Genomic DNA, 17,580 nt, shown 5'->3' with positions numbered 1-17,580 from the left:
GTTCTTCCCCTAAAGTAGTTCCCCTACTTACATCTCCTCACTAATCTCCAAATACACTCCCACTTGGTCTCTCCGATCATCTGATGATCTCTGTCTGCCCTATGCTGATTTCTAGTTCTAATGCACGCTTGCAAGATTTCTCAAGGGCTGCCCCTATCTTTAGAATGCTGTCCCCTGGCCTGTCTGTCTTTCCCCTGCCTTCAAAAAATCCCTCAAGACCCACTTCTTTAGGGACGCCTACAAACTTATATGTAAACGCATATCCTCCCATCTTCCTTTAGCTCACCTTTCCTAGTCCCTTACCTTGCTTCTAAAAATACATATATTACTGTGGCTGGTCCTTCCCTAACAGTGGCACTTTTATCTAACTCCTTCTGGAATGTATGCTTGTTTGAGAAGGGCCCCTTAACCAATTGTTTCTGTAAGTCAAATTGTTAGGTTATCCACTACGTATTATTTCCCATTGTACAGCACTGCAGAATATGATGGCGCAATACAAAACAATAAATAATACTAATAAAGCTCTTGTAAGGACACATTCATGTACACAAAACAGAAGAGTGGTGAAGAGAACGCCTCCCAACCACTGTGTGCAGACAGAGTTACCGCCCATGGGGGTCATGATTTTTTTTTTTATTATTGCCCCTTGAGGAAGGGGCACTGTTTTTTTGTGGGGGGTATAATTTTTATTTATTTATTTTAGGTTTTTGCACTGTTCCAAGTGCAGAATGCCTCCAGATCCCTTTGGAGATCATTAATAAATTTTCACACCGGTGATGTCATGTTGACATCACTGGGCTACCAATTTAACCATTTAGTTTTTACCTGCTTCTCCTGATATGTTTGTGCACTTTTTTTATCTACCATATTTTGAAAGGCATACAGCCGTTCAATATGATAAACAGGATCGCTCCTAGGAGCCGTCAAACGGGGCCCCTACATGTTTTGGTATTGCTGAATGCCTCCATGTCGCTAGAATTAGAATGCCCTAATTTGAGTGGGAAAAAAAATACTTTAAATAATCAGCAATATATTGCTTATTGTTTATATCCTGGCTCAATTTGCAACACCTTCAGCTTCTGTAAATAACACTAAGACCCAATAAAATAAAACTCAATCATTTTATTCTCTAGTATCTCATACTAAAATAATATATCATCATATTACATGCATTTTGTTTTGTCTCCAATATTAATAACTGCATATACGTACAATACAAATTGCAACGAAAATAGATGTATACATAAGCTACGTTCACACTAAATACCACTATATTCCCGCCTTCGCACCTTACCCAAGCGCGTAGCTAATAGCTATCACCAAAGCCGTTTCAGCCGGAAACTACATTTGGAGTCGTTACTATGGAAACCAGAGGACCGGCGTCCATGCGCGCTGCATCTTTGGGAAATCGAATGTCGTCACGGAAGGATTCCGCCAATCTCTGTTTAGCTTGCACGGGTGTTCGGCCAATCCGGAAGCAGTTTGTTCTTGCTCCCGCAGTTTGAAACTGTTTGTGGTCAGCTGTGTTCCTGTCATAAGGAAGTGAAGAGGCCGAAAAAGTGTGCAGAAGCCACTAAAACGGTGCAGCAGCCCGAAAGATTTATTTAAATCCGTTTGACAAGGTATCTCAACTTCAGATAAATGCTAAATGAACAAGCGCTGCATGTATGATTATAGAAGCAGTATGAGGGTGGCGGTTTATTGTTCAGTGAGGTTATAAACACCATAAGTCAACAGTGATACATGATACTCTACCTGTAATTAATATATATATATATATATATATATATATATATATATATATATCATAGGCACACATTCAGATCTACGGGTTTCCTATCCTGATGTAATTTGTAGGTTCTCAAAATGGGTATAAAAGGATTCCTGAGAAACAATAAGTGCTTAAACTGTAGAAAGTACATTTATAATTGTTATTCCCTTGTGCTGGTTTAAAATGAGTTACAGGAATCCGTAGATACTGAAGTTGGATAGTTGTGTTGCTAAAAATGAATGTTACTTGCCATTTCTGTACGCTTTATCAGACTTGAAACAAAAATCGTAACTTGTATCGTAACCCCTTAAGGACAATGGGCTGTCCCTAAACCCATTGAAAACAATGCATTTTGAGCCCTTACATGTACGGGCTTTGTCATTAAGGGTGTTACTTGTGTTTTTTCTTTCCCTGATATTATCTTCCTAATGCTTACAACAGCAGCCAGAAGAAATCAGCTGCCACCAAAGTAGATCTAATATACCCCTGGATGCCCTGTCTTGATTTTATCTTAGTAGTAATTGGGTGGGATGAGACCCTACAGAAAGGGATGCCTGCGCAGACTGAGGATCAGGTCTTATTGATAGTATTAAATAACTAAAGAGATGATACATACCTTTTTAAATCAATGAATTAAAATAGATACATTATGTAGACAATGTGTAGAAGTATAATAACTGGATACATAGATATGTATTAGAATCAGTAAAACAATCAATGAATACATAAGTAAAACCAAATGCTATATGCAGTAATAATAAAAAGTTCAATATTTCATAAATTGCCTCCAGACACTTCAGATTTAAATAGCACCAATGGATGACATAACGTCTAAATGAAAAGGACTATAGTGTATTCCATAAAAACACTCTGTTTCCAGCGCTCTCTTTAATAAATAAATTACAAGAAAAAAATGTTAAAATAGCATACAATAGTAAAAAATGACCACTCTGATACTGCTCACCACGCTCGGGTGTGTTATCCGCTGCCCCTCTCTGCTGGAGACAAATGGTGGTACTCCTGCGGTTCCCGTGCGTGAGATTTAGCAGTCAGGTATTTGGATGTGTCTCACCCTACGTGTTTCCTGGGAGCGCGCTCACTTCATCCGGGGTAATATGACGTTGTGCAGTAGTAGTCAGAGCAAACTCTCAACCACCAAGTGGGGGGGGTTTCTTAAAGTAGATCTGCCATGCATTCTGACTCTTTAATATGTTTCCCCATATTCTCTGGAAATGGAACCTAAGGAGCTAAAGTAGCAAAATTCCCATAAATATGAGGTCCCTAGGACTCCCTTACCTTTGGTTGTCAACCAGTTGTTTAACTAATTTTATTCCAGAAGACTTCCACCGGTGTTGCTTTAGCAAAACAGCTGACATTGCACACTAACCCAACAACAAAAGTAAATGCAGTTAAAGGCGGTTCGGCAGCAAAATAGTGCCTTCGGTCAGGATGCTTCCAGACGCGAAGTTACATCTCAATTTCTTCTTTATGCTGTCATTGCTTTATTTCTGTAGCGATTAAGATAGTGGGGTTATGGGGAACAGATTTATGGGTGTATGGCAAATATGAAGGGATTAAAATCAAAATTCTGTGGAAATGGAGTTAAATTGGCTCTTCCCAGGCTAGGACTTCCCAATAAGTAGTTGTTTAGATGATGTTTAAGTGAATCCTTCCTGATGCTGACCGACCCTAGGGCAGATGCAGATAGAGAGCTGCCTACTGGCTAACCCTGTTCATGTTGTATACTATTAGAGCGAGTCTGCCTTAAATGTTACAATGCAATGAACGTGGATTAACACAACAATTCAGTATTTCAAGCATACATCTTTGTGCGCCAATATCAACCTGAGACATAAGCACTTGGTTACTTCATTAGCGCTCCCTTTTTTTTTTTTTTTTTTTGCCTTATGCCCCTAATCATCCGTCTCCACAAACACATAATCTCTGTGTCTTCAACTCTTCTCTACAGGATTGCTGATGTATGCTATATATGAAGCGTGATCTATACAGAAATGTTAGGCATCAATATTTTAAAATTGATCATTTCTATAGAAAATTTCCACTATTTAAACCTTTTTTAGGTGAAAGTTAAGATTTGGAGTAACCGGTAAATATAGTAACTTAACTGGAAGAAAAACAAAAATGGAAGACATTTAGTAAAATGATGCCCTGAATACCAGAAAAAAAATATAAATAAAGAAATCCTTTTTCCAACTACAAATAATTGGGCCGGAGTAGACTTCTTTATCTGTAAGAGGAGATACAACATTATCAAGTACAATATTTTTGTGCAGATGTCTTCAGATGAGGAGAGCAGTGCAAGTCCTATCATCCCTAAAGATTCAGACCATGGCAGTTCAGTATCATCAGACTTTCAGGTATGAACCAAAGCAATCAATTACATGGCTTTCAACAATAACAGAGTTTGCAGTGATACCAAACAATGTTTGATAAATGTATTGAGTGGCATGAGAAATATGCAAATACTGCACAGCTTCGTCACCTTGTACTGGATCCCCCACCTTTCAATTGGAATATAAACAGATCTCCCAACAAACAATTTCAGACAGCCCCCCCATAAGATTTACTAAAACCTAAAACATATTCCACTAATAGTATTGTAATATTTTGGCCAGCAATATTTTAGTTTGATTCAAGTGGTTGTCTAGAAGAAGAAAACATACATACAACAGTTTAATCAATAATGTCAATAAAAAATATATATCAGAAACAATACTAATAAAATAGAATAGCAAAGAATAAAATTAAACAATCAAACTACTACTTTTTGCTATGAGCCCCCTTTTAGAGCAGTATTAAAGTTCATTTCTCAGTTTTTAACTCCTATATTTGACTTCCTCTATTATATCAGCATATTCTGAGGTATATCTTAATAGCTTGTTTGTTTCATTTATGACCCCAAACATGGCCTAAACATTCATAAAATTGAAATTTTAGTTTCATATATTTTAGTCCAATTATCGTTTACGACCAGAGAACACGCAACAGGTTTGTGTTTTGGCACATACGTTTTCTACATCTATTATTAAATGATAAACCCGCATTATATTGTATTGTAGTGCTAGGGTGAGATAGGTTGTGTGTGATCTCACAGTCATTGCTAGCCACCTCTGTGTACAGTATTATTTTGCAAAGTAACATGCATGTTGTCCAGCTCAATAAACCCTGCATCTGGAGATTTGTGTGTCTGTTTTAGCATGCGGCACTGAGCATTTTATTGATGTTGTTTGCCTTCTGAGTACATTTTTGGAATGAAAGTTTTATTCTAACCTTCTGGTCCCGAAGGATTTTCTTTTGACAATACGCAGCTGAGTAGTTTCTGCTCCCCCCGTGACAGGATGAATATGATGAACTTCTCCGTTACGCGGTGGTAACTCCAAAGTTTGGGCCTCATCTCCTCAGGCAACATCAACCCGCTGCGGAGCAAACCTCAAGTGACAGGTTTTCAGGTCTAACGGAAACTGGACAAGAGCGAACTCCAGGTAATGTGTAGCCACGCTTGAGAGCCGTTCTGTATAAATGCATTGCTGAAACCAGAGCCTGTACGTCTAGGCAGTTGGCATATCGGCGTATTTGAGTTCACTGTCCTATGATTCATAACTATAATAATGCTTTTTAAAATTTGCCTTAAGGAAATCTTACAAACATGCAGGAAAACTATGACTCCTTCAATAGCAGTAGTTTTTCTTTTCCTTTTGACATTACAATGTAAAAGGAGATAAAATACAGAAAATATATTCTCCAGCGTGTCCAATTATCATTAATACTTTAACTTCTATTAAATTATTTAAATATACACATATATTTGTGACAGTTATAGAGTGCATCTTCTATTTCAGCTTTAACTCTTCATTAAATATTTTAACGTTTTACTGTAACAAAACTGCTGAAAGAAAAAAAGCAAATGCTACCTTGGCTACATATGTTTTATTGGTCGCGTGAATGACTTGCTTGTTTTCCGTTGTCCGTTGGTTGATTTGGAACAAGTGAGTCCATTGCTGTCCTTGATTGCTATTATTTTTCGTGAAGATATGTGTTAAATATATATGAATTTGTCATCTGTAATTCCTGTCAATCTATTTGGATTTCCTATGTAGCAAGGCAAACCACTGCTTCAACAGAATCTTCAAATGAGAGCTTTAACAAGTCTTTAACAAGTGAACTGAAAACAACTGTTTCGGGGTCTGCTGTTCCCAAACCTGGTTTTCCAGCGCCGGATATTCGGAAAAGTAAGAGTCATTTAATGTAGTAAAATAATGAAACCATGCCACAACATCCACAATGCTCAGTACCAACAGGCACCAATGTTATTGTAGTCTTAACTGTGACTTTAAAAAAAAAAAAAGATTTTTTTTTTTTATATATATAGATTTTCCACTTTTTTTTGTTATTCTAAACCATAATAAAATCGAAAAAAAAATTGTATTTCCCAAAAAACACAAAATGGCAAACCAGAGAGGTTAAGAAATAAATGAATAAGGTACGTTGTTATGAATATGCATTACCCTGCATAAATATAGATTTCGCTTTATACATACATGCCTGTCAAATTTACTGATACAACTGAACAAAAGACAAAAAGAAGAGAAAATGAATATGAAAATAAGATAATTACTGACAAACAGAAAGGAAAATAAAAATGCAGCATGCCAGGATTTTCCAGGATTATATCTTCACAAATTATATAGTCATACATTCATTTATGTACTGTATGTGTGTGTCTGTGTGTGTGTGTGTGTGTATATATATATATATATATATATATATATATATATATATATATATATATATATATATATATATATATATATATATATATATATACATACATACATACATACATACATACATACATACATACATACATACATATACATACATAATGTGACCAGCAAATACAGAGCGAGATTATGCACACGGATAGGTAGGTTTGTTTAATTATTGTGTCAAGAACTCCATATTGCACAAACACACTCTTCAAGTCTTATAGTGTGGCTCAGGGTATGATTCTTTTCTCCCATACTCCTCTGAATTTCTACTACTAAAATGATCTGAAGAAATGAGGAAACAGATTTCACGCTTTCAACTAAACAGCAAGAAACAAGTATATATTACGTTTACTCCAAGATGACGGAATATTGACAGGAAAAAGGTTACGCAAACTGTAGTCTGTCCATGGGTGTAGCTGCATATCTTTAATAAGACCTTAACAGGTTGTGTTACCTTTGATAAAGTTCAGGGATCCTTTTCGCTACTTTCTCTCACGCAGACAGAGAATGAGGTATTGTGGGAAGAGCCTTAGCATAGCGGGCTGACTGGATTTTCACATCCATAATTGTGCCAGACCAACTATTTTAAGGACTGCACTTAGAAAAGATTCATGCAAGTAGTTGAACATAATACAAGGTATTTGAGATCTACTTGTTTCTGCAATCATACTGATAAATTTGCAGAGGTTATCTGAAGGTGGCGTTTGGACCATCTAGTTTATCCATTTCTTTCTATGTGTTGCTGCAAAAAAAAAATGAACTCATATTTAGCGTATCATTATACATATCCATGCATTCCCACAGTTTTACGGTATCTGCTAGAACGCCATTCCAATCATCACTTCAGTAACTCAGCAAAGTTATGCTTTCTTACTTAACATTTAAGCCTCTGACTCCCTCTGGTGTTTTTCCCAGTGTGTTAAGAAACCCAGATCTCAAGATATTGCATACTATACACCTCACAGCTTCTTTTTAACCTTGCCTAACCAGAAAATATTGATAGGTCTAAGAGAAGTGCTGGCCTTTAATTCAGTAGTTCTCGTCATTACACAAACTTGTGAAACTTAGCTAAAATATTCATGGGTGTAATATTATTTATATAGTTGATTTACTGTGTATTTGTGGCGGGTACAATTAAGAGAACCACATGCATATTAATGGAAATAATCAAGCAGATACTCCATAGTACTCAGTCTGGCTAACATTATGTAACTTTCTTATGTTGAGTGTCTTTTACCATGCCCACAAATAATATTTTTTTTGTTTAATATAAAATTTGATTTTTAGGTATGCTGTTATATTAGAAGGTCAATGCCACATAATGTAAAATACTCTCTTCTGTCAGGTGTGGAGGCATTTTCTCCTGTTCGTTCCGAAGGGCTTTCTCTTCAAGGCTCCGCATCTTCCACTGATTTTCACACTGAACAGATAAGAGTGATGGAGCTCCCTGTGTCCACTGAAAACATGAACCACGTGGAAAATGTGCTTGATTTTTGGAGTGGAAACCTTAAGGTACAAGAACAACTTAACTTAAATTGAGTTATTAGTCATTATTACAAGAAAAAACAATGGTGAATTTTCATTAGGGAGGTCATACGTGTGATAACAAACTAGTTATGACGTGTTCACATCATATCTGGATTGACCTGAACAAGCGCAAAGGTGTTAGAGCTCTATTTGTAGCTAAATAATATAAAAATAAATTACAAATGTGAGATAAGTCAAGAATTGGGTTGGCAACCTAAACTATTATGCTGCCAGCCGATGTAACCCTCAATCATCATCTACTTCACATGTTGCAAGTGTGTTTCAGTGTTAGGATTGATTTCACTGAAGGCGTGATCGTGGACATAAATACAGATCGTATGTAAGGAGACCCGGTGTAGTGTGTTGTATCTGTGATGTTGAGGGTACTATAAAACCATTCAGCCAATTTTAGGTCTGTGATTTATGTACTTTCACCCTTCTACATGTGGGGGAAAGGCTATTTAACTTATTTGAAGTACTTATTTGTACTTTACTGTGCAATTTGGTTGCCCCTTAAAATTCAAGGATAATACTATGATACACCAGCTGTTTGCACTGTGTAAATCTATCAAGATAAAATAACCATGTCACAAAATCAATATTCATTCCAAAGGAGATTGGGAAACACGAGGATCCATCTCCGTGCAAGAAAGTCCTAAGCATGTGAGCAGAGTAGATGATCATGCTTAATCAACCTTGTTGTTCGATGCATCAATCTTTCTAGAAGCCAAGAGTTTTAGTCAATGTGAGCTTTGTTTCTAGCAATACTTAGAAATGCCATTGTATTTGCAGAAGGACCTACAGTATGCACATACTTTACAAATTGCTAGTACTTTTAAATAGAATTAATACACAATGATGTATTCTAATGTTTTCTACAGACAAATGTCCTGGCAGAATTAAGCAAATGGAGACTGACCATAATTGAGCAGCATAAACAGGAGATGAAGAAGCAGGATGAGAAGCACGCTGAACACATTACCAAGCTGAGCAGCCAAGTAGATAACCTTGAGGAGTTACTAGAGACATATACAACTTCTATACAAAGAAAAGATGAGGTAATGTATGCGTGCAGAATGTTCTACCTTTAAAACTACATTTTATTGCCCCCACACATTTGTAACCAAGAGAGCATGTAAAAAAAAAAAAAAAAATATTGGGAATAACAATATTTTTAATGTAGCTCTTTGCAAATTACCAATGGCCGTCGCTTTGCTCGTATCACGTTCGTATTTGTCCATGTCCTCTTACTGATGTCATGTTATTAAGTAGATAAAGTGCAGCGCTCACTAATTTATAACAAATATATCGTAAAAGTGAATAAATGAAATGCTGTGCATTCTTCAAAAAAAAAAGAATATATATATTGTTTCAATGTAACACCAATGTGAATAAAGTGTAATTGAAAAATAAAAAAACCTATATTTAAATTCAAATTGTAATGCATAAGAGCATACATAGTCTGTACCGACCCTTCGGTCAGGAATATGCGTTTCTCTCCAGCATTAATTTCTCTCTCCTGGCAGAAGAAACGACACAAAAATAAGATCTCTCCTAGGTAAAAAGTACAAATTTAAATTGGTTAACAACAATATGATTTGTCAACCAGCCAAAGACTTGCATAAATCCACTGAATTGACAGCCAGTTTACACTACCGTCATTCATTAACTGTACACAGTATGATCATTTGGTTACATGTAATACATTAAATGTATGTATTATGAAAAATGTACAGAAAAGATTTGTTTAATTTCCATATTCCTCCCGCTGGCTGCGTGGGCGCCGTGAAAACTGTTCAGAGGGAGAGTCCATGGGTAATTGATTAAAGCTAATGATGAGGGTTTCTGAGCAATTTTCATGCAGCCTGTAATTATGCTTTTTTTCTTTATCATCATAAATATTATTGAAAATAATCAAGCTTGTTTAAAGGGACACTACATTTAGTAAGAGAGGATTTTCAAGCATTCCCAAGTATATATTTTGATTCCCTGCATGTTGAAACTGAATTGGATTATTTTTCAGGTGATTTCTAACTTGACTCGCGCTCTAGAGAAACAAAAAGAGAAAACTGAGCTAATGAGAACCTTTACACACTGGCGCCTCCAACATTTAGAAGCCAGACAAGAGGTAAATGCTGTCACCAGGTCAAGGCAAAGTATGTCTTTTTCAAGTGTGTCGTGTTATATAGGGTACATTACCACTTGTTCTCAACCAGTTGTGTTCTTGTGACTTGTCATCACTGACACCAGAAAGTGCCAAGCCACTGGCAAAGAAAAGAACAGTCTGGACAGGGATAGTTAGATAATTATCTTTCAAATGTTTCCTCATCTTGGGGAGGATTTTACCTACTAATATAACTCCTTTTATTTGGGAGGCATTTGCTTCCATGGTCATTCATTTTAGCTACTGTTTGTAAATTGTAAGTAATGTAAATCAATCAGACAGGCCACGTAGTAATAAATACAGTGGTGCTGCATTTCTTTCCTTTTAAAATAAAAATGCAAGAACTGACAACTCTGGCTACTATCATCGATATAAACAAACTGAGAAACATTGTTTTTTGAAGAATTCCATTTTGTGTTGTCAATGTGTAAAAATGCTTATGTAGTGGAGTAATTTTTTTTTTTTTGATTCTTCATTTAGGACTACGCATCTAGTATGGCTGATAAACACTATCAGAAAACATTAATGAAGAATGTGTGGCGGGCTTGGCATTCAGCTATTGAGTCAGACTGGAAGGAGAAAGTTGAACAGGCTTGTCGGACAAGAGCCGAAGAAGTTTGTGTGGAGCTGTCCAACGGTTATGAGTCCCAGATTACACAGGTAATGTACAGATGTAGCTTTTCTATAAAGCTTGGCTGGCTTTTAACCTCCAACTTCCACTACTATGAATTGGAGTAGCCTTGTATACCATCCAGTCTGACCCTGGCCTGATACACTTTCATTTCATCTATTTATAGATGAGATATATAATATAAATTTTTGCTTGTCTTGATACATTTAGAGAACAGCTGGATGTTATATTCAGACCAATACAGGAACAGTGAACCACATAGCAATGCATGTGTTGCCCATTTATATGTCATGTATGTTTATTTTTGTAGTATGGGGCAGACAAACCATGGGTAATCACCCTTGTGCTTTAAGTAGGACAGGTGCCCCAAGTACATTTGTGGTTTTTACTGTCTTCCTGGTTTGGGGCTGTTGGAGGGATAGTGCAGCAAGCTTCTCTCACCGCACAGAGCATAAGCAGAAGTTTGGGACCAGAACCGGAAGTGAACCATGCTGGAACGCAAGATGAGAGGGAGAGGGGTCAAATTCGAAAACAGGGGGTCAAAAACTGCAAAGTGGGCAACGATCAATACAGATGCGTTCACTCTGGGCTTAGGAGCATATATGGGCCAGCAAGAGACATTCGGCACTTGGGGTCCCATTGATCCAATTTATAGTCCAATGAGAACAGTATGGATGGCTCTCATTAATTAATTCTTCTTAAAAGGGAAAGTGGTGCAAGTTCCGTCAGACAACGCTATGACAGCTTATATCAACAAGCAACATTATTATCTTTTATTTATATAGCGCCAACAATTACGTTGTAAGCACTTAATACAATACATATATTCAAGGGGTATGACAAGACAAGAATTGACAGACTAAGAAAACCTGATACATTAGGTGGAGAGATACATGTTTCCTATGGCGTCCTAGCCTCGCCACAAAATGATTGATCTGGACCAAATATTTGTTAGAACAGATTTTAGCAATACACATCAAAAGAAAAGACAATATCCAGGCCGATAAAAGGCTCTCCAAGAAGAATGGACGTTGAATCCAGAGGTATTCCAACAGCTAACACAAGGGATGAGGACTCCTTGTATAGACCTTACAACAACAAGGGAAAATATAAAGCTAGTCTGTTTTGGGTCCCTAAACAGAGACATTATATTTCCCCCAATTCATATATTTGTGCAGTTATTTTTCTTCACAAAGATAGTGTCTTCTTTTATAGGTTGAGAGGACCTTCTTTTTTTTTTTTGTTTTTGTTTTTTGCTAACAACTGCCCTTATATGATTACTCATGGTTTCGCTCCCACGTGGACTTAGGGGAGAGAAATGTACTGATTGATTTTTTGGGGGATTTTTTTTGCTTGCACACTCTCCAATTCTAGTTGTCTGGAGCCTTAGAAGAAGCCAGAGCAGAAGTACAGCGACTTCATGCAGAAAGAGGACAGTTTGAGGGTTCCATGAAGAAAGCGTTCATGCGTGGTGTCTGTGCATTAAATATGGAAGCAATGTCAATGTTTCAGGGAAGAGAAAGTCGTATGGATGATGGTTTGTAATCCAGCATTATTTTTGTTTAAGCATAATTAACTTACAAACTCAAGCCATGTTGACGGATGTCTTCATTTAAATGTGACTAATTTAAATGTATTAATAATATGTGAATAAATTAGAGTAGTTTATTGTAGGCCTAGTAGTTTGTATGTATTTTTAGTACTAACAAATGTGCTGTATGCTATAATAAAGGGGAGGTACAATAAGTACAGTCTTATAGTAAGTACATTAGATACATAAAATACAGAGACCTTTTAACTGAGGCACAATATAAATGAATACATTAGGAAACAGAGGTCCCTGTCCCATGAAAGCTACAGTTCAAGTTAATAGTCTAAAGGAAAGGATTTGTTTGCCCTGCGCCACCATTTAAATATAATGAATGTCTTCTGTTATTGTGAATCTGACACCCTATGCTTTCTTGCGTGGGATGGCAAGTGCCGTGAGGCTCCCAGCTGGGTCACATAACATGCATTGCGAGCCTCACGGCACCCGCTACCCCCCCCCCACACACACACACAGGAAAGCATACAGTGCCAGATTCATGATTTGCAAAAACCTGGGCGCCAGGATGTGGTGTTTGTTGAGCCCTGGTTTACATGCAAAAAACCCCGCTATAGACCTTGCTCTCCAGCTTGTGAAGACTTGCAAAGAATACAGACCTAAAATAATTGCAAGTTTAAACAGACCACAAGATGTCACTGTAATACAGAGGTCACAAAGTCTCGATGCACCTTTTGTGTTATACGGAATGACCGGTTGTATAAAGATGGCCATTAAACTGTTCAAGCGTAATATTCCTTGAACATTGTCCGCTGCACTTTACATTTTATGCATTTTTTTTCTACCCAAGATGCATTTTATAGTATTGTTATTACGTATGAGGTCCTCGGGTTTCCAAGTGACACTAATCCCATCTTAAATAACAGATCCAGCACACAGAAGAGAAGACCTTGGCTCAAATCCTTCCGTTACATTTCAGCATCCTATGACCTCATCCGACCATGACCTTCCTTCAAGATTCCATCCTGCCTCATCAGAGCCAACCGTGTGTTTTCTTTTATGTGATTTTATATTATAAAGAATGAATGAAAATATATTTCACACAATACAGAATGCTTATTAAAGTTCCTACCAACACTAAGTACTAATGTTCCAGTCTTTAAGTTCTCTTGGTATTTCGAGAAAGTAGGCTATACTTTTTGAAATTACATGTTTTCTTTAGCCAACTGATGACACTGACGTTCCAATTGTTAGCAGTTACTCGCTGCTCCTTTACTTTAGCCCAGTGCGCCAGAAGCTCCCCACAAACAAGATCATCTGCAGTCTTTACCTTGAATCCAGAGCTGCCACGGCTAACCTTCAGCCCAACGGTTGTGTTTGTTCAATAATCCAGCTATAGGGATAACAGTTGTAATAGAGAATAAAATATGCAACAAAGATTAGCACAGAAATATAGTGTGATCACAACATTATATTATTAGTATATTATATGATCCTTAGAATGGGGGCGTGATGTTTATAAAATGTAAATCTGCGTACAAAAGGAACCAGTAGAAACATAGGTTACCCCTTTTTTTTTCCCTTTTTAGTATAGGCCACCTTTTGGTGCCCCATGTTCCTCCCAATCTAAGGAAAGTGCAAACACTCCCGTCATCTTCTCTGTTACTGCTCCAGGATCAGGTGCAATTCCAGCACAAAAGCTTGTATGTATTCACTGCAACGCATCTTTGTAATATGTACCTGCCCTCCACATGTAACAATCCTGTTTCTTTTGCATGTTTATATATATATATATATATATATATATATATATATATATATAATATAATTTAGTACCTCCCCTCATTTTATAAAACTAAGTTATTTAATTGTGTTCCTTTATTATGAATTTGCATATATAACAGGAAATAAATTAAATTTTAAATTGTATTTAGATGTAGACCCCCCCCCATTATACATATTATATTCTAAAAGATCAAACCCCATGAGTTTCTCCTAGAAGAAGCTTGCCCTGCATAAGTTATGGGATTTCTTTAAGCTATTGCGGCTTTATTCATTGTTATGTTGAAGTTATCAGGTAATTATCTGCACATTTCCAGTACAAGATGAATTTTAGAGAGAGGACTATACTCTACATCTAAAAAACACCTTTGTTATTAATGTAAATGTCTGAATGTATAATTTTATGTTTTGCTTTATATAATTCATTTAAACATAAATGTTTATTCAGTATGTTGGTGAACGAGGTGTTATTTGATCGTTAGTCACTAGAATGGAAAACATTTGGCAAATACTTGATTGTGTTATTTTAATATGCATCTATTTAGACATGTGTTACTGCTTCTTAGCCTTCAGCAAGGATTGTTACATCAAGTCAGCAGAAGGCCGGAAGGACTATAACAGCTCGGATCACAGCTCGGTCAGATCTGACACAGAAGATGAATAAAGTTGGGAGCAGTGTAGGTTCGATGGCTGTTTCACCACCCATGAGTTCTGTTGTAGTTGAAAAACACCATCCTGTAACTCAGGTGAGTTTATTATTTGTTAGGCTCTGCATTTTAGCCAAAGTATTATTCACAAGGGTTTATTAACGAATCTAGAAGTTTGCAGGAGGTTGGCTGGTCCATCATGCCTCCTTCACTATATGTTTAATGTATGGAGGGGCAACCCTAATGTGCTTCTCTTGCCATATGAGCCATATATTAGGCCTTTGGCCAGATGTCCCTTAACTTTCCTGCAGCAGCAGGAAAGTTACAGCACGTATGTGTGAGTCTGTGATTTTGATAACTTTAAATTAAAACTACTTTGTTTTTTTCCTTAAAGCAAACTATCTCCCAAGCCACTGCTGCAAAGTACCCTCGGACCTCACTTCAAAGTGCAAGTTCAATGAGTGGCAGGAGCACCAGCCAGAGTGGAAGAACAGCTCACCCCAGCGTCCATTCAATAAAGGTCGTTGATTGATATGTCGTCATGGCTAGTGTGGTAAATGCAACCTCTTCTGTATGAGGCCCACAAATGTATCCATGCACCTAGCTTTGCAATGATTATAGTAATTTTTGAGACACATGAATTATAGATTTGTAGCATGTAATGCTGTGAAACCGTCTGGACTAAGCAGTGCATTGGGTGGCGCAGAGCCAGAGTGAGCTGTGAGTGCAATGATCATTGCTGTGTTGTAACTGTTCACTATTTATAAATGCATTCCTTGAGGCTTTTATATACATATTTTGTAACTATTTTTTAATATTTAAACTTGTTTTATTGTTTTTATATGATTTTTAATAGGACAATTAAACCTGTTGCATTTGTTTATATTTATCCATTCAATGTGATTATCTTTATAGCTACAAATTCAAAATTACCGCTTTTCAGAGAGGACCTGACAACACCTCCGTGTTGATTAAAACAGCATTACATATACACATAAAGTGGCCTTATATCTCACAATTTTACAGAGAACATTTTTTGGTTCATTCTTCTTCACTCTGAGCTGTGCTGACAGTAAGCTATGCTGTATACTACAGCTCTAATGATATTTAGCCACAGCCTGGTTGTGCACCGACTTTCCGATAACTACCGTGTTTCCCCGAAAGTAAGACAGTGTCTTACTTTCTTTTTATCCCTAAAAGCCCCACTATGTCTTACTTTCGGGGTATGTCTTATATTGGGAAAAAATTGTCGAATTTTTTGTTTTAACCATAACACACATATACACCAATCCACACACATATACACCAATCCACACACACATATACACCAATCCACACACACATATACACCAATCCACACACACATACACCAATCCACACACATATACACCAATCCACTCTCACTTAATGCTTTCCTACCTTTCCTTTCTTCTTTCAGCTTCTTTTCCTCCTCTTCGCTCCTCTTCAGTTCTTGTCTCCTTCCGGGTCAGAGGGCACGGACAGCGGTGGGCGCGGCTTCAGTGTTGTGCGCCGGGATCTGACAAGAAACCCCGGCGCACAACAGCTGTTGCCGCGCAGATCACAAGGGAGCGGTATCGGAGGTCATTAACAGACCTCCGGCTCCCTTGAGTGATTTTAAGCCGGGTTGAACCCGGCTTAAAATCACTCAAGGGAGCCGGAGGTCTGTTAAAGACCTCCGATACCGCTCCCTTGCGAGCCTGCTCCTCCAGCGGCGGACATTACTGTCCGTCTCTGGAGGGGTGCCGGGTGCCGCAGGTTGGCACCCCCTGGAGTGTGGCGCCCTGTGCGGTCGCACACCCCAAAGGTCGGCCCTGCTCTAAGGGGCCGGCCTTAGGGGTCTGCGGCCGCACAGGGTTTAAATAAAAACATTGGGGTTTTTTTTCAACTTTATTTAACATCCTCCATGTTAAATAAAGTTAAAAAAACTTTATTTAACATCCCCCGTGTTTCCCCGAAAGTAAGACATATGTCTTACTTTCGGGGTACGGCTTATATTAGCTGACCCCTCTGAAACTCCCGATACGTCTTACAATCGGGGGTGTCTTACTATCGGGGAAACACGGTACATGTGCAGTTTGACTGCAACAATACTCCAAGGATAAAGGAACCAATGCCATATTATGTAAATTTGACAGACCTCTCTGATACTGAGTAGACGTTTGACCCTAGCCCCTGTGTCCTCCAAGGAGAAATGCCGTATTTGCTTGAACATAAGACAAGGTTTTTTCCCCAGAGAAAATGCTCTGAAAAGTACCCCTCTTATATTTGGACCTCAAATAGATGACTTTAAGACTAAGTTCCAGATCCCTGCAGCGCTGCAGGGGACCTGGATCCTCCGAGCGCCGGCGTGACATGACCTTCTGGTGCTCCACCATAGAAGCCCCAGCGGAAGTACCGGGCAGAAGCGGAGGTTGTCTGTGCGCATTGCGTAGACTTCACCAGCTGCCAGAGAGGAGGATTCCCCCCAGCGCTGCAGGGTACCTGGTTCTGCCGGCACTTCTGCTGGCGGAGCGCCGGCAGGACATGACCTTCTGGTGCTCAGTCATAGAAGTGCCGGGCAGAAGTGGAGGTTGTCTACGTGCAGACGTCAACCAGCTGCCCCTACTAGACACCAGGGAGTCAAACACGGAGGACAAGTCCGGGGATGCATCGGTATGTCGGGGGGGCAGAGTGGCATATCAGGGGGTTTAAGGCATATCAGCGA

General features: G+C 38.1%; 1 protein-coding gene across 1 annotated transcript; it reads left to right on the top strand.

The window, feature by feature from the left end:
* Positions 1-1,521: 1,521 nt before the first annotated feature.
* Positions 1,522-15,997, top strand: POC5 (POC5 centriolar protein). Its single transcript, XM_053447957.1, has 13 exons — positions 1,522-1,622; positions 4,066-4,149; positions 5,130-5,274; positions 5,890-6,021; positions 7,907-8,073; positions 8,970-9,146; positions 10,112-10,216; positions 10,733-10,912; positions 12,258-12,420; positions 13,353-13,471; positions 14,016-14,129; positions 14,775-14,954; positions 15,250-15,997. The coding sequence occupies exons 2-13, from the start codon at positions 4,066-4,068 to the stop codon at positions 15,385-15,387; spliced, it is 1,704 nt and encodes a 567-aa protein (XP_053303932.1). The 5' UTR covers positions 1,522-1,622; the 3' UTR covers positions 15,388-15,997.
* Positions 15,998-17,580: the final 1,583 nt, after the last annotated feature.

The sequence above is a fragment of the Spea bombifrons genome, chromosome 1 (genome assembly GCF_027358695.1).
Source record: "Spea bombifrons isolate aSpeBom1 chromosome 1, aSpeBom1.2.pri, whole genome shotgun sequence".
In the NCBI taxonomy this organism is placed as follows: domain Eukaryota; kingdom Metazoa; phylum Chordata; class Amphibia; order Anura; family Pelobatidae; genus Spea; species Spea bombifrons.
Note: the sequence above shows the minus strand (reverse complement) of the source record. Positions and strands in the feature narration are given on the sequence as shown.

Bases quoted from the DNA above. Each gene is read 5' to 3' on its own strand.
- POC5 (XM_053447957.1), top strand. From the start codon at position 4,066: ATGTCTTCAGATGAGGAGAGCAGTGCAAGTCCTATCATCCCTAAAGAT. The intron at 4,150-5,129 runs GTATGAACCAAA...CCCCCGTGACAG, and splicing joins CAGTATCATCAGACTTTCAG to GATGAATATGATGAACTTCT. The intron at 9,147-10,111 runs GTAATGTATGCG...ATTATTTTTCAG, and splicing joins CTATACAAAGAAAAGATGAG to GTGATTTCTAACTTGACTCG.